The following is a 23,343-nucleotide window of genomic DNA, read 5'->3' as shown; positions in this document are numbered from 1 at the left end:
TTTGTGCTTTTTCTAACTTGTAAAATCAGAAATTCTTAGTTTTATACGTTTTTAAACCTACATGAGCAAATTCTACATATGTACAAGCTCTACATATGTACATAAGTATACATTCAACATAAAAACACAATAACTCAATGCAACTAAAAAATATAACAGCAGACTAAATACAAATAGTTACTCATCTTGAAAATATTTCAGTGTTTATTTTACCTGTGTATGACCAGCAGCGTTCAAAGTAAGATTCCCGAGTCTAAAAAAGAGATTAACATTGTTCCAAGCGTTGTTGAGTAACCTAGCATTAAGTCTCGCTTTGTAACGTTGTTGGTCAACGATCGCCACAAAAAGTAGTCCTTCCGGAGTCACTTCAAGACTGATCGAATCGTCGTTGTATTTCTGCATGAAAAGACGACCACCTTCGCAAGTTCGAAAACTTAAACCACTGTGCCTGTGCACCGACACGAAGGAGCTCAATTTGAGAAAAGCAGAGCCATCGAAGTATGCTTCTCGAGGATGTTCATCGTACTCTTTGTGTCTGATGTCTTGCGGCGCTTCGTCAGTGACTACTAACAAGCTAGTGAGTACTGAAACAGAAATTTAAATCACTACTTAATTATTATTCAAACGTACTATAAATATCTTAAACTTTTAACTTGTTAGGAAGGTATTCTTTTTTGCTGCGAAATTGTTTTGTTAGGAAGCTATTCTGTCTTGTGTTAAAATTTTGGGGAACCAGATATTTTTATAAATAGATTATTTAAGCTAACATACAATTTTGAAATTATAGATGCACAAATCTTACACTTTGGTAATTTGTAAATCTGATACTTCAAAATAATATAAATATGTAAATTGTAATTATATGTACGTGTGGCGAGTAATTTTTCAAGTGTTCAAACGGACACGGATATTGATTCAGAGCAGGAAATAGAAGACATAATCGATATGTACACACATACATGTCCGTCCTAATTTCTGTTATCATTAGTAGCTTGCAACTTCGGGGAGATAATGTTCGTATTGCAACTGACACGTGTCAGAGATTTAGTTGATGTACTCGTCAAAAACCTTCGAATTATATCAATACTGTACGGCCTACCAGTGAAATAATCATTCGATCGACTGTTTATTAGGTATAAATTCGTTCAAGCATTATTTATCTTAATATTTTTATTTCAGAACCAAAGTCACATCTTTCATTCTTTATTAAAAACTAAACTTCTTATTTTGTAATTTTTTTTTAACGAAATAATTTAATTTTTCTATGAGGCAAAAATTTGATGTGCATCGTGTAACGTTTTTAAAATGCATTAATTCTTTTTTAATTTAGGATCTGGATATAATGATACATAAATACAATGTGTATTTTAAATAATTTTAAGAAATCAAAGCAAAAATGTGAACAAAAATATAAATATGTGTGATAGTATAATTTTATTATATTTTTAACGATATAATTATATGATTGCAACGATATAATTATATGTATATTGATTATATCATTGTAACAATACATTAATAAATAGTAAATCATGTAATAATTTATGCAATAATAATTAATACTTAATAATAATAACCAAATGATAAATGCAATAATAGCAAATAATAAAATAAATTATGTAATGAGTGTATCGACATAATAACATAAAATGTGATTCAAATATTTTATTATTTCATTTTATTTCATTTAAAAAATTTACCAAAAAATGACACCAAATGTTGATTTTATATTTAAAGAAATTGTCTTTCTTCAGAGTATAAATACTCCAATTTAAGATAATAATAATCATTGACTTTTAGACCGGTTGATGAAGTGCAGTGCACCTACACCAGGATCGATGGTGGCCAATAAATAATGCATGAGATGCATCTGCATACTCTCGTAAGGCTGTACGGTCAAAATAGACTGTCGTTTAAAGTAGACATTACGGTTATATATTGGTGAAAATCTGACGAAATTGTATAATTTAACTGGTTTATACCGGCAGAAGCTATTCTGGAATATTTGAAATAATTCACGTAATCCTACAGGTCATATTATAAATACCCTTTGCATGAATCTTTAATGCAACTCTGCAATAATTTGCGGTGAATCGTTAAAATAATTCGTTTCTAGATTTGGAAATTTCAGATTTCTGCATTTCTGTACCTGTGTTCTGCATCTTCAGTTTTCTGGGTTTTTTAAATTTTTTAGTTTGAAATGATCAAATTTTAAAATTACTAAATTTGTGTTTGAGTAAATTTTTAATGGTAAGTATGGAAATTTGAAGGATGAGATAATTTTAATATTTTGTCTTCATGTTAATTTTAATAATTTTAATCTTCGTGTTACTACATATATTCTTGATGAGAATGTGAGCAATGATCATAATACTGGTAACAACATACATATGTTTATTAAAAGAACCAAAGTTAAAAATATTAGCAACTTTGTATCACATATCGAAACTATAAAATTGATACTATAAAATATACTAGTATTCTATAAAATTACAAGTTCATTAAAAATAAAATTTCAGTACTTAAGAATTGATTTGAAGAATATTACATTTCGTACTAATTAATACCATAACTGTGATTTTTCTGACTACATGTATTCATACATTTGTCAAGTGCAGTTGTTTACCATTTTTAACAATCCAGTAAAAATGTTCTCAGAAAGTTGCACAAAATACATATCAACCAAAATAAGATAGTAACTTACACAATAACTAGCGATAAGTAAATTGTACACAGTGTGTTGTAATAAATAAATGGGTCAGCTAAACTAACCCATATTTTCTGTTCGATATCAACAAGCAAGATAAAGTGAAGTATTCAGCTGATTCATGCACCATACCTGTTAGTACAAGCTGAAATATGACGATTTCGGGAAATAAATTAAACACGTGTAAACGTTGACAAGCTTTTACGTTATACAATTATCAGAATGGCGGCTGTTTAACTTCAGAACCAGCTGTGTTATTTGTACACTTTTAAAAGTGTGAAAATATGGTGAAAAAGAAAACAAATACTAAGGCATTAACTAATATTTATTTTGCATTGCAATAAAATATGACTAACACTTCAATGAAAGTATGACAGTAAAAGTGAATTTGTAATATTAAGATAATATTAAAAGAAATGAATTACTGAAGTATTAGGTGACATGTATGTTTTATTTCAACAAAATGTGACAAACATTCCAATGAAAATATGGCAGTAAAAGTGAATTTGTAGTATTAAGAAAATATTAAAAGAAATTAATTACTGAAGTATTAAGTGACATATACAATTTTTTATTTCAACAATATGTGACAAACATTTCAACAAAAGTATCACAATAAAATTGAATTTGTAATATTAAAAAAATATTAAAAGAAATGAATTTTGCAATATTAAATGTAAAACCTAAAATCAGTCATTTTACTGTTAAAAAAAATTATTAAAATCTTCCTGCATGCATAAAAAATCTGTCCTTTATTCTTACAATCATAAACTATTAAAAAAAATAGGAATTTATGATGAAACAAAATTGATTGTCGACAAAAACTCAATAAGAATCAATTTCAATTTTAAAGCACATACATTATTACTTCTCATACGTTGTTTTGCTCTTTCTCATTGTGTGCTAAATATTTCTATGTAATTGAATGGCAGTTACAATTATCGTTAACATAATTATGTGTTATCTTGAGGCACACGTTGATCCGATTGTATGTATAGTGCGTGTATAAGTGGAAACGGCTTATAAAAGATTGCTTTCAGACAACAAACGGAACAACCGGAAGTTCTAGCTCCTTCTTCTTCGAACGACCAATATGGTGACGTGTCTGGTTTCTCAGGTTCGAGACCAGCGATGAGTCGATAGAAAGACGTCTCATCGCTGTGCGGGCATTGAAGTCTCCTTTGATCGCGAAAGAATAGCGTCGAATTTGTTCGGTTCTTTGCGGAGCTTTTTAAATATTCTTTGCGCTCTTTTTCAAATTGGTGAATTATGAAGGTAGAGGAGTTTTAAATAATTTAATTTGATAATTTGGTAATTTGATAATTGGATAATTTAGTAATTTTTTAATTTCGTAATTGATCATTTGTTCATTTGGTAATTTTGTAACTTGGAAATTAAATAATTTGGAAATGTATAAATTTGACAATGCAGAAGTTTGCAAATATAGAAATTTGGTAATGTGGGGATTTAAAAATATAGAAATTTGATAATGTTAGAATTTACAAATGTAGAAACTTGATAATTTAGTGCCGAAGAAGTTTGAAAGTTTAGAAGTTCAGAAACTTGGTAATGTAGTAATATGGTCATTTGATAATTTAGATGTTTGGTCATTGGCAGATTTAGAAATTCAATAATTTAGTAATTTGAAAATTTAAAAATTTGGAAATGTAGAAATTTGGATATGTAGAAATTTGGAAATGTAGAAATTTGGAAATGTAGGAATTTGGATATGTGGAAATTTGGATATGTGGAAATTTGGATATGTGGAAATTTGAAAATGTAGAAATTTAGATATGTAGAAATTTGGATATGTGGAAATTTGGATATGTGGAAATTTGGATATGTGGAAATTTGAATATGTGGAAATTTGGAAATGTAGAAATTTGGAAATGTAGAAGTTTGAAAATCTAGAAATTTTGTAATGTGAAAATTTGACAATTTGGAAACTTCCAAAAATATGGAAATTTGGTATTGCAAAAATTTACTAAAATAAAAATTTACTAATAAAAAATTTGAAAATCCAGAAATTTGCCAAATTAGACCCTCAAAAATTTAGTAGCAAGAAAATGCAAAAACATAAGACCATAAAAATCTCAGAATACGAAAATTAAAAATATTTTTAAACTACTAACACATAGTCTTCTTAAATCTATTAAACGTATATTGAACCACCACAAACAAAACGTATAAAAACCACACTACAGCAATTCTTGGCATTGTAATTTGACACTTCCTCACAGCTATCTCAATCAGATAATATTTTTGAAAAATTACGTGATAATTTACCTGTTAATTGGACAATATTTAGCTGAATTCTTGAATAACAATTGTAGAGTAACGACCGTGTCTCAGAGTGAACTTATTAAGCAGTATGTTCTTTACATTAATTTATCCGCGATTCATACATCATATTCAAACGATAAAAAAGAAAATGATGTATGCACATGGTACATTAGAAAGGAGTTTACTGTTAGAAAGCATAACGGTCAGACAGACTGTGTAAAATTTCACGATTCGTTTGCTACGTCGATCTTTAGAGGAATTCCTTGTTGTTAGGAAAGACCGCAGATGCTTGGAATTATTTATGAAAGTATACTGACGACAAAACACGACATTCATCATTGTAGATGATTCAAGATTCTATAACTATTTTAATATGTACAGTAATATTTAATTATGCATTTTCAAATTTTTTTAAGTAATACTAGTAAATAATGATAATATAAACATTTTCAATGAAGTAGATCTATTTTATAAAATATAACATCGCAAATTTGGAAAAATATAAGAAACATAGTATAATATTGTACATTTTAGAGGGTTCATTTTAAATGGGAAGTTTAAAAAAATGTAACCATAATTTTTTTTAATTTAAACTCTTTACGTCCCTCATTGAAAAAAACACAAAACAAGAATTTGTTTAAATTTTTCGACATTTCATAACAAATTGAGGGAATTCAAAAAAATATTTTAAAATAGACCAATCCTTCATGAATAAAACGAAACAGAATTTAGCTAAATCGGTCCAGTAGTTTTTGAGAAAAAAATTCGTAAGTGAAGACTATTTTCGCAAAAATTGCAAACTTTGAAGGCTTGTTATTTTTTAACAAATTCGAAATCGGCAAAATGATGACTTAAACCCCCCCTAATTTCACGTGGACTATAATATATTTCGATTAGAGTAAAATCGTAGATGGTGACGTCCAAAATATCGATTTGGAATGATCCCCTAACCAAAATAAAGAAAATAAAAAAGTTTGTTAAAATAAAATAAATAAAGTTCGTTAAAGCATTTAACAACTAACAAAATACCAGTATTCTTAACTAGAATAAAGTTGTCAGCTCAACTAACCAAATATACGTGCATATTAATTAATACATGCATACACAAAGAAAGAACAGTGTGTCATTCAAAATGGCGGAGCATGTGACACAGGTTAACGTTTAAAGGTTAATTGAAATACGTTAAGGTATTCCGAATATGAAAATGGGTTTATAGACTTCTTTCACATGGAGATTACATGTATACATTCACCTATGACTTCGATAATATGACTCAACAGCTTCGTGATTCTTGCCACGCCTTTGCTAGCTCGGTATAAGATTCTTTGTTGCTTCGTTGAGAAGCTGTTTGCTCGAGATACCGACACTTGTAAAGTAATAGATGCAAAGTAATTTAGATGTTACGATATTATCTGATGCAACCAAAATCATCGGAATATGTAAACATACAGATAAGAAAAGTATGTGGTAACATTGTATAATCTGAACTTTCTATGTCTGCAAAAGAGAATACTCTAATACGTGATAATTGTATAACATTTTGTAATCCACTTGTTGCTATATAATATATATAATTTGAACTTTCTGTGTGTTTAAAAGAGAGTAACACTGATGTTCTAGTATACGAAGATTAAATAGTATTTTATAATTTATTTGTTGTAATATAATGTTATCTGAACTTTCTATGTCTATGAAAAATTGTGAAATTGTGAAATGACGATATAGCAAAATTATGAAATTGCGAAATGATGAAATTGCAAAATTATAAAATTGCGAAATGATGAAATGGTAAAATTGTGAAATTGTGAAATTGTGAAATTGCAAAATTATGAAATTGCCAAATTATAAAATTGTAAAATTACAAAATTGTGAAATTCTGAAATGGCTAAATCGTGCAAAAAATTAAATTACAAAATTGTAAAATTCTGAAATGGCTAAATCGTGAAACTAAAATTGTAAAATTACAAAATTACAAAATTACAAAATTGAAAAATTGAAAAATTGAAAAATGGAAAAATTGAATAATGGAAAAATGGAAAAATGGAAAAATTGAAAAATTGAAAAATTGAAAAATTGAAAGATTGAAAAATTGAAAAATTGCAAAATTGTGATACCATAATTCACAAAACACAAAATCACAAACCTGTGCCTCAATAAAATCCCAAAACGCCTTCATAAAATTCCAAAGAGTAAAATTTTCGATTTCAGCACGTAATTAACGAATTTACGGAACAAGTACGGCCACTTCTCGTTATCGTTGCGTAACACGGCTGTTAATTTTATTAAGAAGCACGAACATCCTGCTGAGAATTCTAACAAACACAGTTTATCGCCAGCACACACTCGATCGTACAATGCATACGGTAGTCGCGTGCGTTGTTTGACTAACAAACCACTACCTTATCTAGTCTGACTTTTTGCTCGTGTCTCTCCCTCACAATTTGTCTCTCCTGTCCGAAAGGTTTAGTCATCGTACTTACTCACAACAGTTAAGCACCTACGGTATTAATTTTATTATAACAGCTTCGTTATGGAAGTAAAAATAACTTGTCAGAGCATGAATATATTGTGGGACATATAGTGACTCACACATATGTATGTATTCCTACATACTTTATATTCAAACAATGAACATTTTTCTTCAATTTTTATAAATTATAATTATTATCATACATTATAATCATTACAAGCTGACAAATTTAAAAATCACTATAGAACATTTTTTAACAATAAATGAAAGTATGACTATGTAATATGTAACTCATTAAAGTAATTAAAAAGGAGGTTCTTTTTTTTATAATTCACTAAGGTTAATACTTAAAGGAATTAAAAAAGTATCATTGATATTATAACAGTATACTTTCCTTCGCTCATAGATTTTATAAAATACATTTCTGTAAGTCAAATATTCTAAAACATTTGAAGAGTGTAAGAATAAAATGGCTGTACATTTTCTAAGAATCCACTTCATGTTTATAAAAGATGTATTCAAACAAAATATCAATCATTCAAACTACTACAATTATTATCAACATAGTGAAAAATATTATTACAAATATTTCAAAATTTTTATGAGTTGACAAGTTTTAATACATTTTGTCAATAAATTTTGATTATGCCACCCAGTATGAGCACCACAAGAAAATTTCATAGCAATTAGCCTTTTTGAAAAGAGAAAGAAGATCACATCATAATTAAAGCATTTTAAAATTATAATTACGAAGATTTGATTGAAGAAGGGTAATAAAAGAAGTTGGAATTGAAAGTAAAGCGACGTTTACGCGAATCAAACGATCACAGAAAACGTCGCGACGGGTTATCATCGAGAAACGAGTTATAGCTACGATGACTCACGTTCTAAGTTTTGCAATAGATGCAAAGAATTCTCGTAGCTGGTTTCCAGCCATTTATAGTCTGAATGTAGTCGACGAATTCCCACGTGTCACTGAACCGAAAAGCATTCTTTGATTACGGTGTACCATGCATTCAGATGCGCAAAACAATTCGACCGCTTTCCTTTGGAAATTACTGGAAGAGCAATCGAATCAAGGTTCCCTCTAGTTTACTTGCACAACTTATTCCAGACCGGATCTCCTTCTGTGGCAACAACCTGAAACCCCTTTACGTTTTTACGCGCGATATTTATTATTTAGAGAGTACTTTAATGAGAAATTATGTAGATTTATTGTCGGGTTTTATTGATTTGCTATTGGAAGTAGTGACGGGTTGCTGCGAGGAGTGGTTCATTTTTCAAGTTAATAGTTTCATATTTTTTTTTATACCAAAATTTGAAGAATTTTAGTTTGGAAATTACACAGTTTGCAAAGTTAAAAATTTTGAAAAGATCAGATTTCTAAATTTTTTGAATTGGAAATGACTAGATGTATAAATTTCAAAATTTTAAAGTTATCCAATTTCTATAGTTCCAAATTTAAAATTATCCAATTCCTAAATACCCAAATTTAAAATTACCCAATTTCTATTTTTCCAAGTTTGAAAATTCTCCAATTCCTAAATTTGTAAATCTGAAAATTCCCAAATTCCTAAATTTACAAATCTGAAGATTCCTCAATTCCAAAATTCAAAAATTTCTAAATCTCCCAATTTGAAAATCCCTAAATTCCTAAATCTCCCAACTCCGAACTTTCCACATACCTAAACCTCCAAATTTTGAAATTCCCAAACTCATAATCCACAATTCCAAAAATTCCAAACTCCCCAGATCGTAAAAATTCGAAAAGCCTCTTCAATTTGCTAATTCGTTAATGCACGTTTTGCTGCATCAGCATTTTCCTCAGAAGACCAAGTGTGTCCGCGAATGTTCGCTCGTTATTGTTCGAAAGCGGCACAGTTTTTACGTTTACGAGGACATAAAACCACAGAAACACATTTGCATCGGTGAGAATGAAATGGAAACGCTATTGACAAATTGTCTTTGTACAATTGGCATTGTGTTACGTGAAAGCTGGTACACCAAATAAAGGAATTATATCCCTGTCTATGAAAATCATGTCATCACGCAATATGCTCGAGCTTCTGAATGTTATATGACCCATTCATTTGCTAAAATGATTACCTACGGGAAGTAAAAGTACTTTTCCTTTTATAGTTCTTCATTTCTATTAAAATTAGTTAAAATTCATTTATGTTCTATCTTCATTCGAATTTTTAATTTTAATTTTTAAAGATTTGTAATTTTTAATGCACACTTACTCTGAAATTAAACATGAAGTTGAAAAATAAATGAACAAATGATAAAACATAAATTAATATATTAATTCTTTATCTTCATTCGAATTTTTAATTTTAATTTTAAAAAATTTGTAATTTTTAATGCACACTTACTCTGAAATTAAACGTGAAGTTGAAAAATAAATAAACAAATGATAAAACATAAGTTGATATATTAATTCTTCATCTTCATGTGAATTAACTAAGATTTTACAGAAATTGTCTTAACAAAAACATGTAAATTAATGTTAAGTTAGATATTAATTTTGTAAGGTTAATTGTATTTATTTGTCTCTTATAAAATTGTATTAAATTAAGTCAATTTGCATTATTCACACTTACTAAATTATATCTATATAATTTATATTATTTCTGTATAACAAACGACATATTTTCATCCGTATAACTAAACGAATAAACGAGAAATTAAAAAGAAAATAAAATATCGAAATATTTGAAAGTTGCTTGTTCGTCGTCGATTGACCATCGAGTTCACATGCGACGACATCTTTCAAAACGATTTCTGTTTTTGAATTCGTGCTTATTGGAATGTAAAACGGCTGTCACGTGCACGAAACACTCGATCGAGTCAGCGAACAAAAACGTTCCAGCTTTTTGACAACTTTAGTGTTCATGTAAGTACATATGTAGGTGTTTACATATCCCTATACAAGTATGTTTCATTCGAGTTCGAAGCTTTCGAATCGTTTCAATTACCACTTCAAATGTGTGAGATGTGTAATGTTATTTATTTATGAAGATTCGTAACGTTATGTGAGGAAGAATTTAAAGAGGTAATTAGGAGAGATCTCTGGAGCGTGTTTAATAGAAAATTATTACAACACCTCGTCTTTTTATTTTATCGTTTTTGGTTGCGTGAGTTGAGGAGCAAGATATTTTGTAACTGTTATTATAGAATTTTTGAAATTTTTATTTCTGAATCTTGAATTTTTGAAACTTTTAACTTTCTCAATTTTGAATTCTTGAAATTTTTATCTTTGAAAATTAGAAAGTTTTGTAATTTTGTGATATTAGCAATTCTAAAAATTTGAAAATTATAAGCACAAGAACATGAAATCACATAAATTTCTAAATTTAAACACTCATTCCCAGCGTTCAAGTTTCACACCAGTATAACCATAAAGAAACATAAGTATTATTAACACCTTTACGACCGCAGACGTAATATTACGTATCTTCACAATATATCTGTCGTCCATACTTAAAAGATTCATTGCCTCATTCATATTCTAAGCAGTGACATTATAAATTTCAACAAAATCATTTTCCTTACATAAGAATTTAAGGATTAATTTTTATTAAGAAATTTTGTCAAAGCACAGAGATTCTCTTTAATACTACAAAATTTATTATTAGTATATTAAGTTAAGATATTCGGCAAATGGACACTTCAGGGCATCCATATATGTACATCGTTCCGACATGAAAGGCTACATTTTACCATGTACATGGACCATCTTTCGAAGCGAAAGGGTTAAATTCTATGGTAGACGGGTAAAGCAAGAGATTGCATCAAACAGAAAGTGCATATATCGAATAGTGGGCGTAAATGGACGGGACTACATCGAAACACGCTCGTAAAGTGAACACGTTTGAACCAAGATGAAACGCTTGTTTGAATCTTTGAAAATATCAAAAATTACGCTATGTATTAAAGATCAAAACTCTGTTTCATCGTAGGTACTTGTATTTTGTCGGTTGTTGCTGAAATAATTATTAGTGATCGAAAGAGCAATTTTTTCAGTTATGGTTGTAAACTGTTATTGGCAAGAATATAGTTTTGGGCAGTGGTTCTCAAACTTTTTTTACTGGGTTTTTAGTAGTTAGGGATTTTTTAAAATCGCTAGATTCCTAGATCCCAAGAACCACTAGATCATAGGGATCCCTAGGTCCCAGGAATCTCTAGATCCCAAGAATCCCTAGATCCCAATCTCCCTAGTTCCCATTCTCCCTAGATCCCAATCTGCCTATATTCCAATCTTCCTAGATTCCAATCTCACTGTATTCCAATCTTCCTAGTTCTCAGTCTCCCTAGTTCCCAATCTCCCTAATTCCCAATCTCCCTAGTATCCATTCTCCCTAGTTCCCAATCTTCCTAGTTCCCAATCTCCCTAGTTCCCAATCTCCCTAGTTCCCAATCTCCCTAGTTCCCAATCTCCCTAGTTCCCAATCTCCTTAGTTCCCAATCTCCCTAGTTCCCAATCTCCCTAGTTCCCAATCTCCCTAGTTCCCAATCTCCCTAGTTCCCAATCTCCCTAGTTCCCAATCTCCCTAGTTTCCAATCTCTCTAGATCTCACAATCCCTAGATCCGAATCTCCCTAGTTCCCAATCTCTCTAGATCCTACGATTCCTCGATCCCAATCTCCCTAGTTCCTGAAATCCCTAGATCCGAAGATTCCTAAATCCAAAAATCCCTAGATGCCAAAATCCCTAAAACTCCGCTAAATTAAAAAAATTTAAATATTCCCAAATTCCAAATTTCTCAAATCCCCAAATCTCAAAATTCCAAAATCCCTTAATCTCCAAATCCCAAAATTCCAAATTGACAATTTCTCAACCAGAAAAACGCAAAAATGTGCAAGCCATGTAAACGAATTTTCAAGCATCGCCTCAGGTACTAGAAACTTTTGATGTCGGGTGTAAACGATACCGTGATCGTGACGTAGTTAATCGATTGTTTCTATGTAAACAACGTTAAAAAGATGAGCGATAGTAGGACAAGTAGTTGCGATGGAAATGAAGCCGGTTTTGCCGACTCAGCGTAAACAGTTCTCACGCCTGGCTGCTCCTCGCCTTCAGGCTGTTCCGCGGGAAAATCGTTCATCTATGTACAATGCACCAAGAATGTACTCTTTTCCATGCCACGAATTTTCGTTCTCGTACTCACTTTCCTCTATCTTTTCCATTTCCACTGTTTAATCGCGGAATTAATGATCAATTCCCACCTGGCACGGTTCGAATGCGTACGATGTATAATTGATTGAAAACGGTAGATGAACATTTTTAATTTGGTTTCATTTAATGTATGTGAAATTGGATATTTATTATCAAATTCGGTTAATCTTTATAAATAGGTATTTAAATTAAGAGTTTGTTTATTTTTATTGTAAAATGTAATTGATTTTGTTATCTCGTTTGTAGTATATTATAATAAATAATATAAATGTGAGGTATTCGAAAATTTAACCTCTTAATATGAAGCTAGACTTCGTGTAGCAATCGAAAAAATCTGAAATTGCATCCGACTGTCGACGCAACCCGCGAATTACGTAATTTCGCAGAATATCAGTGGTGGAAAATAACCTTGGTCATCGGCATTGACCGAAGTCACGAATTTTCAAGGAAACCAGCTGCCAGGTAGAACGTTCGATTTCACCTTCCGGGTTACGCCTATTTCGCCGTAAGAAAATGCATTCCTATCGAATTACGCCAACGTATAATACCGGTTGCCAGGATCGGCTGTGCGGATCGTTGAATGAGTCTCATTCACTTCGACAGTGGTTCTCACAGCTTCAAAGATCCCTGAAGCGACTGGCCGCCATAATAAAGCGGAACCGTTTCTAACAAAAGAAAGAATTTTCGGCCAAGGCTTCTACAGAAAAATATTACTACCTGCTTCATATTTTAGCGTCGGGGTGATTCAATGCTGATTCAATGCTGTCTATTTTAGTTAACTGTAATAATTTACTGTTAAAATGAAAATTTCATTGGTAAAAATAATATCAATAATTTTATTCATTTTGTTCTTTAAGTTGCAAAGAATTTTATTTATTTCGTTCTTTAAGTTTTCTATAATTTTATTCATTTTGTTTTTTAAGTTTGCAATAATTAATTTTGCATTTAATGATGTTTGAGAAGATACAAGAATTACGTGGCATATTTTATGTAACATTTTCAGGATGAAGTATAATGGAGGGATAAAAGAAATAAAATAATGAGATTTATATAATATAATTATAATATACATCTACACTGCGGCAATTTGTAGTTGCATACATTATGACTCTGTTGCACACATGAATCTTGAGTTGCAATCCAAAATGTTTTAGCTTTTAGGAAGATACATTTTTGGAATACTTGGTACAAGAGAATTTTTCAATAAAATTTAAAATAATATTTAAAATATGTAATGCTTTGAAGATGTTCAGCAAAATAGTGACTATTATAGCTATACAATATTATCAGAATGTATAACATTATTATATTATATTGCATATGTTGTATACATTGCATATATTACGTATGTTGTATACATTGCATATATTGCATATGTTGTATACATTGCATATATTACATATGTTGTATGCGTTGCATATATTGCATATGCTGTATATATTGCATATGTTGTATACATTGCATATATTGCATACATTACATATGTTATGTACATTGTATATATTTCATATGTATAATGCATACATCGTATATATTGCATATGTATAATGCATACATTGCATACATTACATATATTGTACATGTTTTATACATTGCATATATTGCATACTGTATTTATTGTATTATACCAACATAATATTATTAAACCTATTCTCAATGATTTTATCATTCACAAAATTTGCTACTCATGTATATTTGTCAATATATAAAAATCATATTACTTGTATGTCATTTAACAAAATATAACAAACAAACAATAAAGATGCTAAAACACATCTACGTTTAAGATCAGATCCTTCCCCAAGAAACAATAATCAAGACTTAAAGAAAAGAATTAAGAAACCGAAAGAGAATTGTCCGGAGCGTTGAAGGACAAACCATAAGATCGTTAACAAAAAACAGAGAACCGGTGATATAGAAAGAGACAAAAGAAACGTTGTCCGATAGATCGAATCGAGAGAACACCGCAACTCGATTCTACGAACATAATGACGGCTAACTGCATTTCCAATCGCATTCTCTCGCAGAAAAGTGCTTGCGATCGCGTGCGATGAACTTTACTCTGCGTACACGATTTCGCTGCGAACGAACCTTGATTGACATGCATCGATTGCATAACACAGCGGATGGACATGCATCGACGTGCCAGAGAGCCTAGTTAAAAGAAAAAATGAAAAACGGAAAAGATATCTATGCCTGAGTAACTCGATGATGCGATATATCAAATCGTACCTGCACAGAGGTAGATTTAGACACACTTTTCGAGTTTTTGAAGTTTGCTGTGCACTCGGGTTGTGGATGTAGAGGTTTTTCATTTAGTTCGTGAGGGTAATTGTGGAGGTAGGATTTGAGGAGGTGAAATAGGAAATGGTAAGAGATGAAATGTTGAGGGTTGTTAGGAATTTCAGGATTGGGAGACTTAGGGAACTGGGATGGAGGGTTAGGAAGAGGGAGGTTAGGAATTTGATGATGAGGATTTCAAGATTGTGGGGATGGAGGAATTTGGGAGAAGTGCAATTTGAGGAAGTGGGGATTTCGGGATTTAGGAATTTTGGAAAATAGTGAGATGGGGATTTAGAAGTTGGAAATTTTGGAGAATAGGGGTTTGGATGTTTGGAAGTTGGGAAATATGGATTTGGAGATGTAGGAATTTGGGAGAAGTGGAATCTGGAATAATAGGGATTTGGGGACGTAGGAATTTGGGAGAAGTGGAATCTGGAATAATAGGGATTCGGGGATGTAGGAATTTGGGATGAGTGGAATCTGGTATAATAGGAATTTGGGGACGTAGGAATTTGGGAGAAATGGAATCTGCAATACTAGGGATTTGGGGACATAGGAATTTGGGAGAAATGGAATCTGGAATAATAGGGATTCGGGGATGTAGGAATTTGGGATGAGTGGAATCTGGAATAATAGGGATTTGGAAATTTAGGAATTTGGGAGAAATGGAATCTGGAATAATAGGGATTTGGGGATGCAGGAATATCAGAATATAGAAATTTGGGAAAATAGAGATTTGGGAATTTAGGAATTTGAGACAATGGAAATTTTGAAATTTGGGAAAATAGAAATTTGGAAATTTAGGAACCCCTCAAAATAGCAATTTACAAACTCAGAAATTTAGAAACCTAAACTAGCAACTTGGAAATTGCAAGATTTTGTCTATCTAAAACCTATGTGCATTTGAAAATGTCCAAATTTAACTATTTGAGTATTCAAATTTACTGAAAACAAAAGCATCAAATTATATGAATATTTAGAATCGTTGAAAAAGTACCTAAAACTATAAAAATCAGTTCCGATTTTCCTTTTCCGAATTATTGTATGACTAATATTTCCGTTCAATGAACATTTCGAAATCGTAATGAAACTTTCACCGAAAGCATGTTAGTTAGCATTCAATTAACTTTGTCTGACGATTATATCTACAGATAAAATGGAAATTACATATAATTAGGAAATCCTTACAATTACGAGGCAGAGGTACCTTCAACAGATTTTGAAAAAAGTGCGTCATTAAAAGATTGATTTATATTCGTAACAAATTTATATTTCATTACAGTAAATTTCCAAAGTTCGTACTTGAATTATTACCTTTTCGCAATTTCTACTATTTTGAAAGGAACACGATCGAATACTGATATATTGCAACCAGAAATTCGCAATTTTTCTAAAAAAAAATTTCTAACTCGTCGAAAAAAAATACGCAATTATTTAAATGAATTACTAAATTTTTTTTCAGAACATAACTCCGGTTTCCTATTTTAATATCCAGACTTTCTATAAACATTTAAAACAAATTATCCACCTATTGTTACATCGCGTGATTATTACTGGAATAATAACAGGAAATGATGAAAGAACGCAAATTAAGATAAGATTTGTATCATCGATGCTATCAAAGGGCATAAAAACTGTTTGCACATGCTATTACCTCGATTAGAAATTTTTAGAAGCTTTTGCTAATTATGAACATCGCGTTACGCAAGAAATAAGGAATAGAAATTTTTTCATTTAACAATTTGTTACGTCCTTCATAAATTCCTTGATATTGTACAAAGATAGAGCAGGTGAAAATCTTATGAAATGTTATAAGATATTTTGTTTTACAAATTGAGAAATTTGTTAGCTTGAAAATCTGGTATTTGTTAATTTGAAAATGTTACGTTTTTAATTTTTGCAAATTAAATTTATGATAATAATTTTAGTTGCTTTTGTGAATTTGTATAATACTGTGGAAATATATTAGACATTACATTATAGACATAAACAGTTTAGACATATACATATGTGTATATACACATATGTATATACACATATAAAATAATAATACATGTATGTATACATGTATGTATACATATGCATATCTGTATTTGCATTTGTACACATATGCATCGTGTGTATGTATATTTCATATTAATCATATATTAATTGAAGCATATATTGGTTACCTAAGTTCTCCATTAAAAAAGAAAAAATTGAATACTTCGAATTCACCTCTCATAAAAAAATAAATACACTTTTAATACATTATAACTTTGTCAATATTCTATAAATATATGGTAACTACATAAATACACAATTATATTAATGTTCAAATATGTAGAAACTATATAAATGATAACCAAATATATTCGACATAAACGTACTCTGTATTCGCTTAAATACATCCAACATGATATCGTTTAAAGCGAAGTTATCCGTAGAAACCAGTTCGCTAAAGCAGAATCTACAGAGGAATATACTTCTCTAAATTGCAGGTTAACTTAGTGGTTAATTAGGAGAAGCGATAATTGCAGGAAATACGCAATTTTTGTCCATCGGTGGATGTACCAACTAACGACCGCGCCATGATGTTTTTCGAAGGATAACTCCAGCGAAGGTAACGATGCTAATGATATTATCACTTACATTAAGGATATAATACCAAATGGGTTAACTAGTCCCATCTGTTTTCGAAGCACCGATAGAATATCTATGTAACGTATTTTCCACACGATTTCCTCTTCCATTAAGGTACGCAGGACATATTTTCCATAATTCATATGAAAATCGGACGCATAATACCACGATACTTAACATTAAATGCAGCCTCTAATTGCTATGGAGTATCTGCAATTTTTATGCAATTGTTTCCTTCTTTTTTGTATGTCAGGTACGATGCATTATGCGAAGTGAATAGGGACTTGTTAACAACGTTAGGGTCGTGGCAGCTAATGGCGTCGAAAAGCTTTTTTAATATACCTACTTTAATACTGTGCTGGTTTATGTAATAGGATGATCGATAAAATTATCATTTTAGAAATTAATATAGTACATAAATAATACTCTTGCATTTTCTATGTTTCTTTGTTTAAATTAGTGTGTATATTTACAGTTGTCATTTGTAACATTTTTTTATTGTATGAATGTAGATTTTGGTTAATCATTTTTAACATCATATGTTAAATTATTTGTCTTATTTTCTTGTAATGTGAATACAAATATTGTTTAATCAATGTTGATTATTGATTATCATTGTATATTAAATTATACACTATTTTGCTATTTTACTGGTATATACTATATGTGTGTATGTATGTATGTATATGTATAGTACTAGAGAAGTATACTGAAATAAAAATGTAACATAACATAAATAACAACGTACATAATAATGAACATCACATTCGTTCTATAATAAAAAATAATAAAATGATGACAAAATAGAAGAATAACAGTGAAGCAAAAAAACTCAGAAAATAATAAAATAGTAAAGTACTAAAACGGTAAAATGACAATATAATTATACCGAAGTGATAAAATGCTAAAATCCTAAAAGTGACAGACCACTAGAGCAGTAAATTAGGAAAGTAAGAAACGGTAAAATAATAAAATGGAGAAGTGATATAGCTGACATAAAGCAATAAATCAGAAAAATAGGAAACCGGTAATTTAATAGAACGCTGAAGCGATAAAATTCTAAAAATGTCAGGGCAGTAGAGCAGTAAATTAAAAATGTACGAAATAATAAAGTGAAGTGATAAAATATTAAAAAGAAATATCTGGTGTCTCACCTGTACATAAAATTTAATTTTGAACTAAAATTTAATACACTCAAAATTACCCAAACATTAACAATATAAAACCTTGCAAACATTCGACATCCTTAGCCTTTGCTCTTCTCACACAATTACCCCACGCTCCCAGAAGCCTTAAGAGGATCCACATGTCAGAATTTTCCATCCGAAAATTCAGAAAAAGGAAGTCCTTTGTGCGAACGTGATCAGAAGCAGAAACGAGTAGCATCTCATTGAAAAAAGGAAACAGGAACAAAGGCCTTGGAATAATTTACTGTCCATCGTTGTAAGCCTGAACGAGAGCCGCGTTGCTAGAGCTTCCGGTTCTCTCTGATGTTCCGAGAGCACGTTTTGGCCAACGCTGCGTATATTCGCTGCATGACATCTCCCTTTCGTAACGGTATAAACTTTTACCACGGCTTCTCAGGAACATCGGTGTGGATCAGTGACCGACCCGAAGCCACGACAACGACCCGTGAAATCGTTGCCTGGTCGAAGCCACACCGACAACGCCATCGTTTAAGTATTTACGCGACGACGTTGTACCCATCAAGTTACGATTTCTGCATCCTGATTGCATCCTTTAGGTTTGACAAAATTATAAGATTTCGTGACCGTGAAGATTCATCTTTTCTGCATTCTCGATTGCGGACCTTCGATTTAGATGGTAAGATTTCGGTGGGTAATGTGTTCAGATGGTGAATTGGTTAAAGGCAAGCTTATAACCTTCGGAACATCGAACTCGTTCCGATATAAATGATGTAATTGTAATTTAAATAAAAGTTTGTAATCGTAAGTAATTATTTAAAATTGTAGTAATTGTTCAAAATATAAAATTGTAAAGTTTATTAAGAATGTGTTGCAGTTTCATGGGAAATGCTGGTACCAAATTGGTCACGTGACGTATTCGCAAGTTTTCTTTATTGATTTACAAAATTTTTTAGAAGACTGTTTCTAAAGGGTCTTTTATTGAGATAAGGAATTAATGTGTATGTTAATTTTTACACTTCTTTAAGTTTTGAAAATTTGATGTCTGTAGGTTTTTACATTTCCAAATTAAAAATTTGAAAGTATGTAATAATAATTTTTAATTTCAACAAAGAAGAATCCTATGGGTTTCGAAACTCATTTATGATAATGTAGTACGAACAGATGTTTCATTTTCCTGACGCAGTCACTCAAGATAATGTTATTTTTATCCGAGAATTATTAAACTGATTAATTCTTGTGTCAATAACTCGGTAGCGGAGTACCGTTTCCACGTCAACGCGGAAGAATTTAATATTTTTCTCTTGGAATATTTAAGGATCACTCGAAAGATTCTGACTTTGAACATTCTTACGTTGATTATAATTTTGTAAATGTACTTCTTATAAACAATAGACCTTAAAATTAAAACAAAAGACCTTTGACTTAATATTAATTATATACTTTGTAATTGGAACAATGAGGTACTTGTTCGAAATAAAATAATTAAATGGAAGATAAATAACAGCTATCTACAAATTATTTACATATATAAATATGTAATATATACCTACATTATATTTATGTATTATATTAATTATATTTATTAATCAATGAATGCACTATTTTAAAAATGTAAAACAATATTATAAATGGAGTACATGCAAAATATTATTACGCTCTCACTTAACATTTATTTCAATCTGCCTGTTATCGATTATGGCTTGGAACCATTTTGGCACGTTTTCTGCTAATTTTCCAGCATATGTTATTACCTAGTCCAATCGCTTTCGTTCCGATGACCATATGTCATAAATATCACGAAAATTGTTGCCCAGCAAACCGCATATTTACTGTACCCGTATAGAGTTTATTAACAAATTCAATTTTTTTAATTAAGACAAAATAAATCAATAAAGACGTAGCTTAAAAATTCTCTAAATTATGATCTACAGAATTTCGTAAATTATAAGCGAACCATCGTACCATTTTAACAACGCTTCTCAGGTTATCAAATAAAACGTGCAAGTACATCAGAATTGACGATAATGGGGTTAGACTGTAGTCTGAAACTGGGCAAGGAAGATTGGCAAAGGTGTGTACACGATCTCTGACGGCTAGGTAAACAGATTCTACTCTAGTATGTAAGTGCATACATATAAATGAGATTACAGAAGATAATTTCCGAGAGAAGTGTGAATTGTCTAGCTAACGTGTGCTTAGGTGCTATTCGTGAAAAGCAAACTAGTTGAGATTAGATACGGAAAGAAATGTACCAAGTAATTCATCTCGATTCGCTAAAAAATTTTAAACTGAATCACATTTGGAAATGTCACTATCTAACTCAAAAAAAAAATATACAAACACACTTTAAATATGACTGGAGTCTATCTCAGTAAAGTGTCTTATCAGTTGTTATCTATAATGTTAGAAATAGTTAAACGGAGACGAATGTTCAGGATCGATGATATGCTCTAACGCGGTTCGTCGTTAAGCAATTTCGCGTGGAAACGATGCAAAGCAGCTGTTATCGTCCGAAAAGCGTGTCGCTCGTATGCGAGAGGCGACTCTCTTTCAGCTTTAGTTCTCGTGTCATCCTTCGGTTGAAGTGCCGCACTCACCGTGGTACAGTCGATCCGGTACAGTCGACAACAAATCTGATTTCCCTAGGGATTTCAACACTTTGGGTTGGTTCAAATATTTCAGCAGTTTCGAGATTTCAAGGTGGGACGATTTGGAGATATAGAGATTTTCAAGGTTTTAGGAGGAGGATTTGGAGATATAGGGATATAGGGATTTAGGGATATGTGAATTTAGGGATGCGGAGAATGCAGGTATGTGGGGAGCAAGCATATGTGAGATCCAGGGATATGTGGATCTAAGGAAATTGGGGACCCTGAATATGGAGAATCCAAGGATGTGGGGAATAAAAGAATATGGGAGATTCAAGAATATGAGGGATACAAGAATATAGGAAATACAAGAATATGGGTGATCCAGAAATGTGGGGGATACAAGCATATGTGAGGTCCAGGGATATGTGGATCTATGGAAATTGGGGACCCACAATATGGAGGATCCAGGGATGTGGAGAATACAAGAATATGGGGTATCCAGGGATGTGGAGGATACAAGAATATGGGGTATCCAAGGATGTGGAGAATACAAGAATATGGGGTATCCAGGGATGTGGAGGATACAAGAATATGGGGTATCCAAGGATGTGGAGAATACAAGAATATGGGGTATCCAAGGATGTGAAGGATAGCAGTACATGGGTGATACGGTGATATGGGTGATCTAGGGATATGTGAATATGGAGGAGACATATAGGTTGACATATGGTTGACCTAGGAATAGGTGCTAAGGATATGTGAATCTAAAGATATAGGTGATGCAGAGGTATGAATAAATCAAGTAGAGAGATGAATCTAGTAATATACCCATCTAAGAATGTGAGATATCTACACAAAAATTCGGTGATCTGTTTGGAAATTTAAGAATCTGAAAATAAATGACCAAATTCTCATATCTCCAATTTATATTTGACTCGTAAAATTCAGAAGAAAAAGGGACTACATATCGCCATTATCGAAGGGGAACTTGGTCGAGTGCATCCTCTTTCCTCCAGAGAGTATCCTTCCTGCAGGGCGACGCTTGTTCTACGGAGGCGTTTGGTACTCTCGTCGTCCGAAACACAAAAGAAATCACCATCACGCCTCTCGTCGCTGGTATTATATTTTTTTCTCTCCTTCAGTTCCATTTCGTGGAGCGTGTCGTTTTCAAAGGTGAGGCCGGAGACAATGGAGCGTGGCGTACGTACACGTATGCATATGTATATCGAATGTATTATTTCAATACGCTCGCGACTTAACCGGCCATCTCTCCAATCTTCTCGGCATCGGTCCACCGGGTTCTCTTCCATGCTCCTTCGTTAAAATTATCTGGCACGTTACCAAACTAATATCCACGGTCTACGAGTCGAATAAAAATGAAACTTCGTTCAAACTTCGTACATCTGAACGGACACTGTTTTACGATCGTTAGCGTTTTTCTACTTTCTCGGCCGAATAAAATTGCTTGCATGGCGAATACTTTGGGGCTGATGACAACCATTCGGAATTGTACGAACGATAATTTTCCTGTTTCGGGGAATTTGTTTGTGAGATAATAATCAAAGATGGAATTTTGGTACGAGTTGACAAGTTGATTTTCTTTGGTTAACAGTATAAGTTAGGTTATCGATATGATCTGAATTTGGAACATTTTTATGTTTGCTGTATTTTTGATTAGTTTGGTAGTTGAAGAATTATTGATTGATTGTAGTTAATCATTTTACTGTGGTTAATTAATTTTTTAATAATTTTGATTAATTTCTTATTAATTCTGATTAATTAATTTATTGCTAGTTTTGATTCATACCTTTCTAATACTATTCAATTAATTTTTTACTGATTTTGATTGACTAATTAATTTCTTTCTAATTCTGATTAACTTCTTGCTAATTTTGATGAATTAATTTCTTACAAATTTTCAATAACTAATTTCGTATTCTAATAAATTAAATCCTTGTCCATCTTAATTAAACATTTTGTAGTAATATTTTAGAGTAACTATGCATTTATGCACAGAGAAACAAGAAACAAAGTTTCAATGTGAAAGTAAAGTCTAACATT

The 23,343-nt window shown here is 31.4% G+C and overlaps 1 protein-coding gene across 5 annotated transcripts in view; it reads right to left on the bottom strand.

Moving 5' to 3' along the window:
• crb (cell polarity complex component crumbs) overlaps positions 1–23,343 on the bottom strand; it is a 58,751-nt gene that overhangs the window by 17,001 nt on the left and 18,407 nt on the right. For all 5 annotated transcript variants that reach the window (XM_012281418.2, XM_012281419.2, XM_012281417.2 and 2 more), the window contains exon 2: positions 214–584. In XM_012281418.2, coding sequence (XP_012136808.1) covers positions 214–584 — 371 coding nt within the window. The remainder of the gene's footprint in view (positions 1–213; positions 585–23,343) is intronic.

The sequence above is a fragment of the Megachile rotundata genome, chromosome 4, assembly GCF_050947335.1.
Source record: "Megachile rotundata isolate GNS110a chromosome 4, iyMegRotu1, whole genome shotgun sequence".
Taxonomy (NCBI): domain Eukaryota; kingdom Metazoa; phylum Arthropoda; class Insecta; order Hymenoptera; family Megachilidae; genus Megachile; species Megachile rotundata.
The sequence above is the reverse complement of the archived record's forward strand: the minus strand, read 5'-3'. Positions and strand labels throughout refer to the sequence as shown.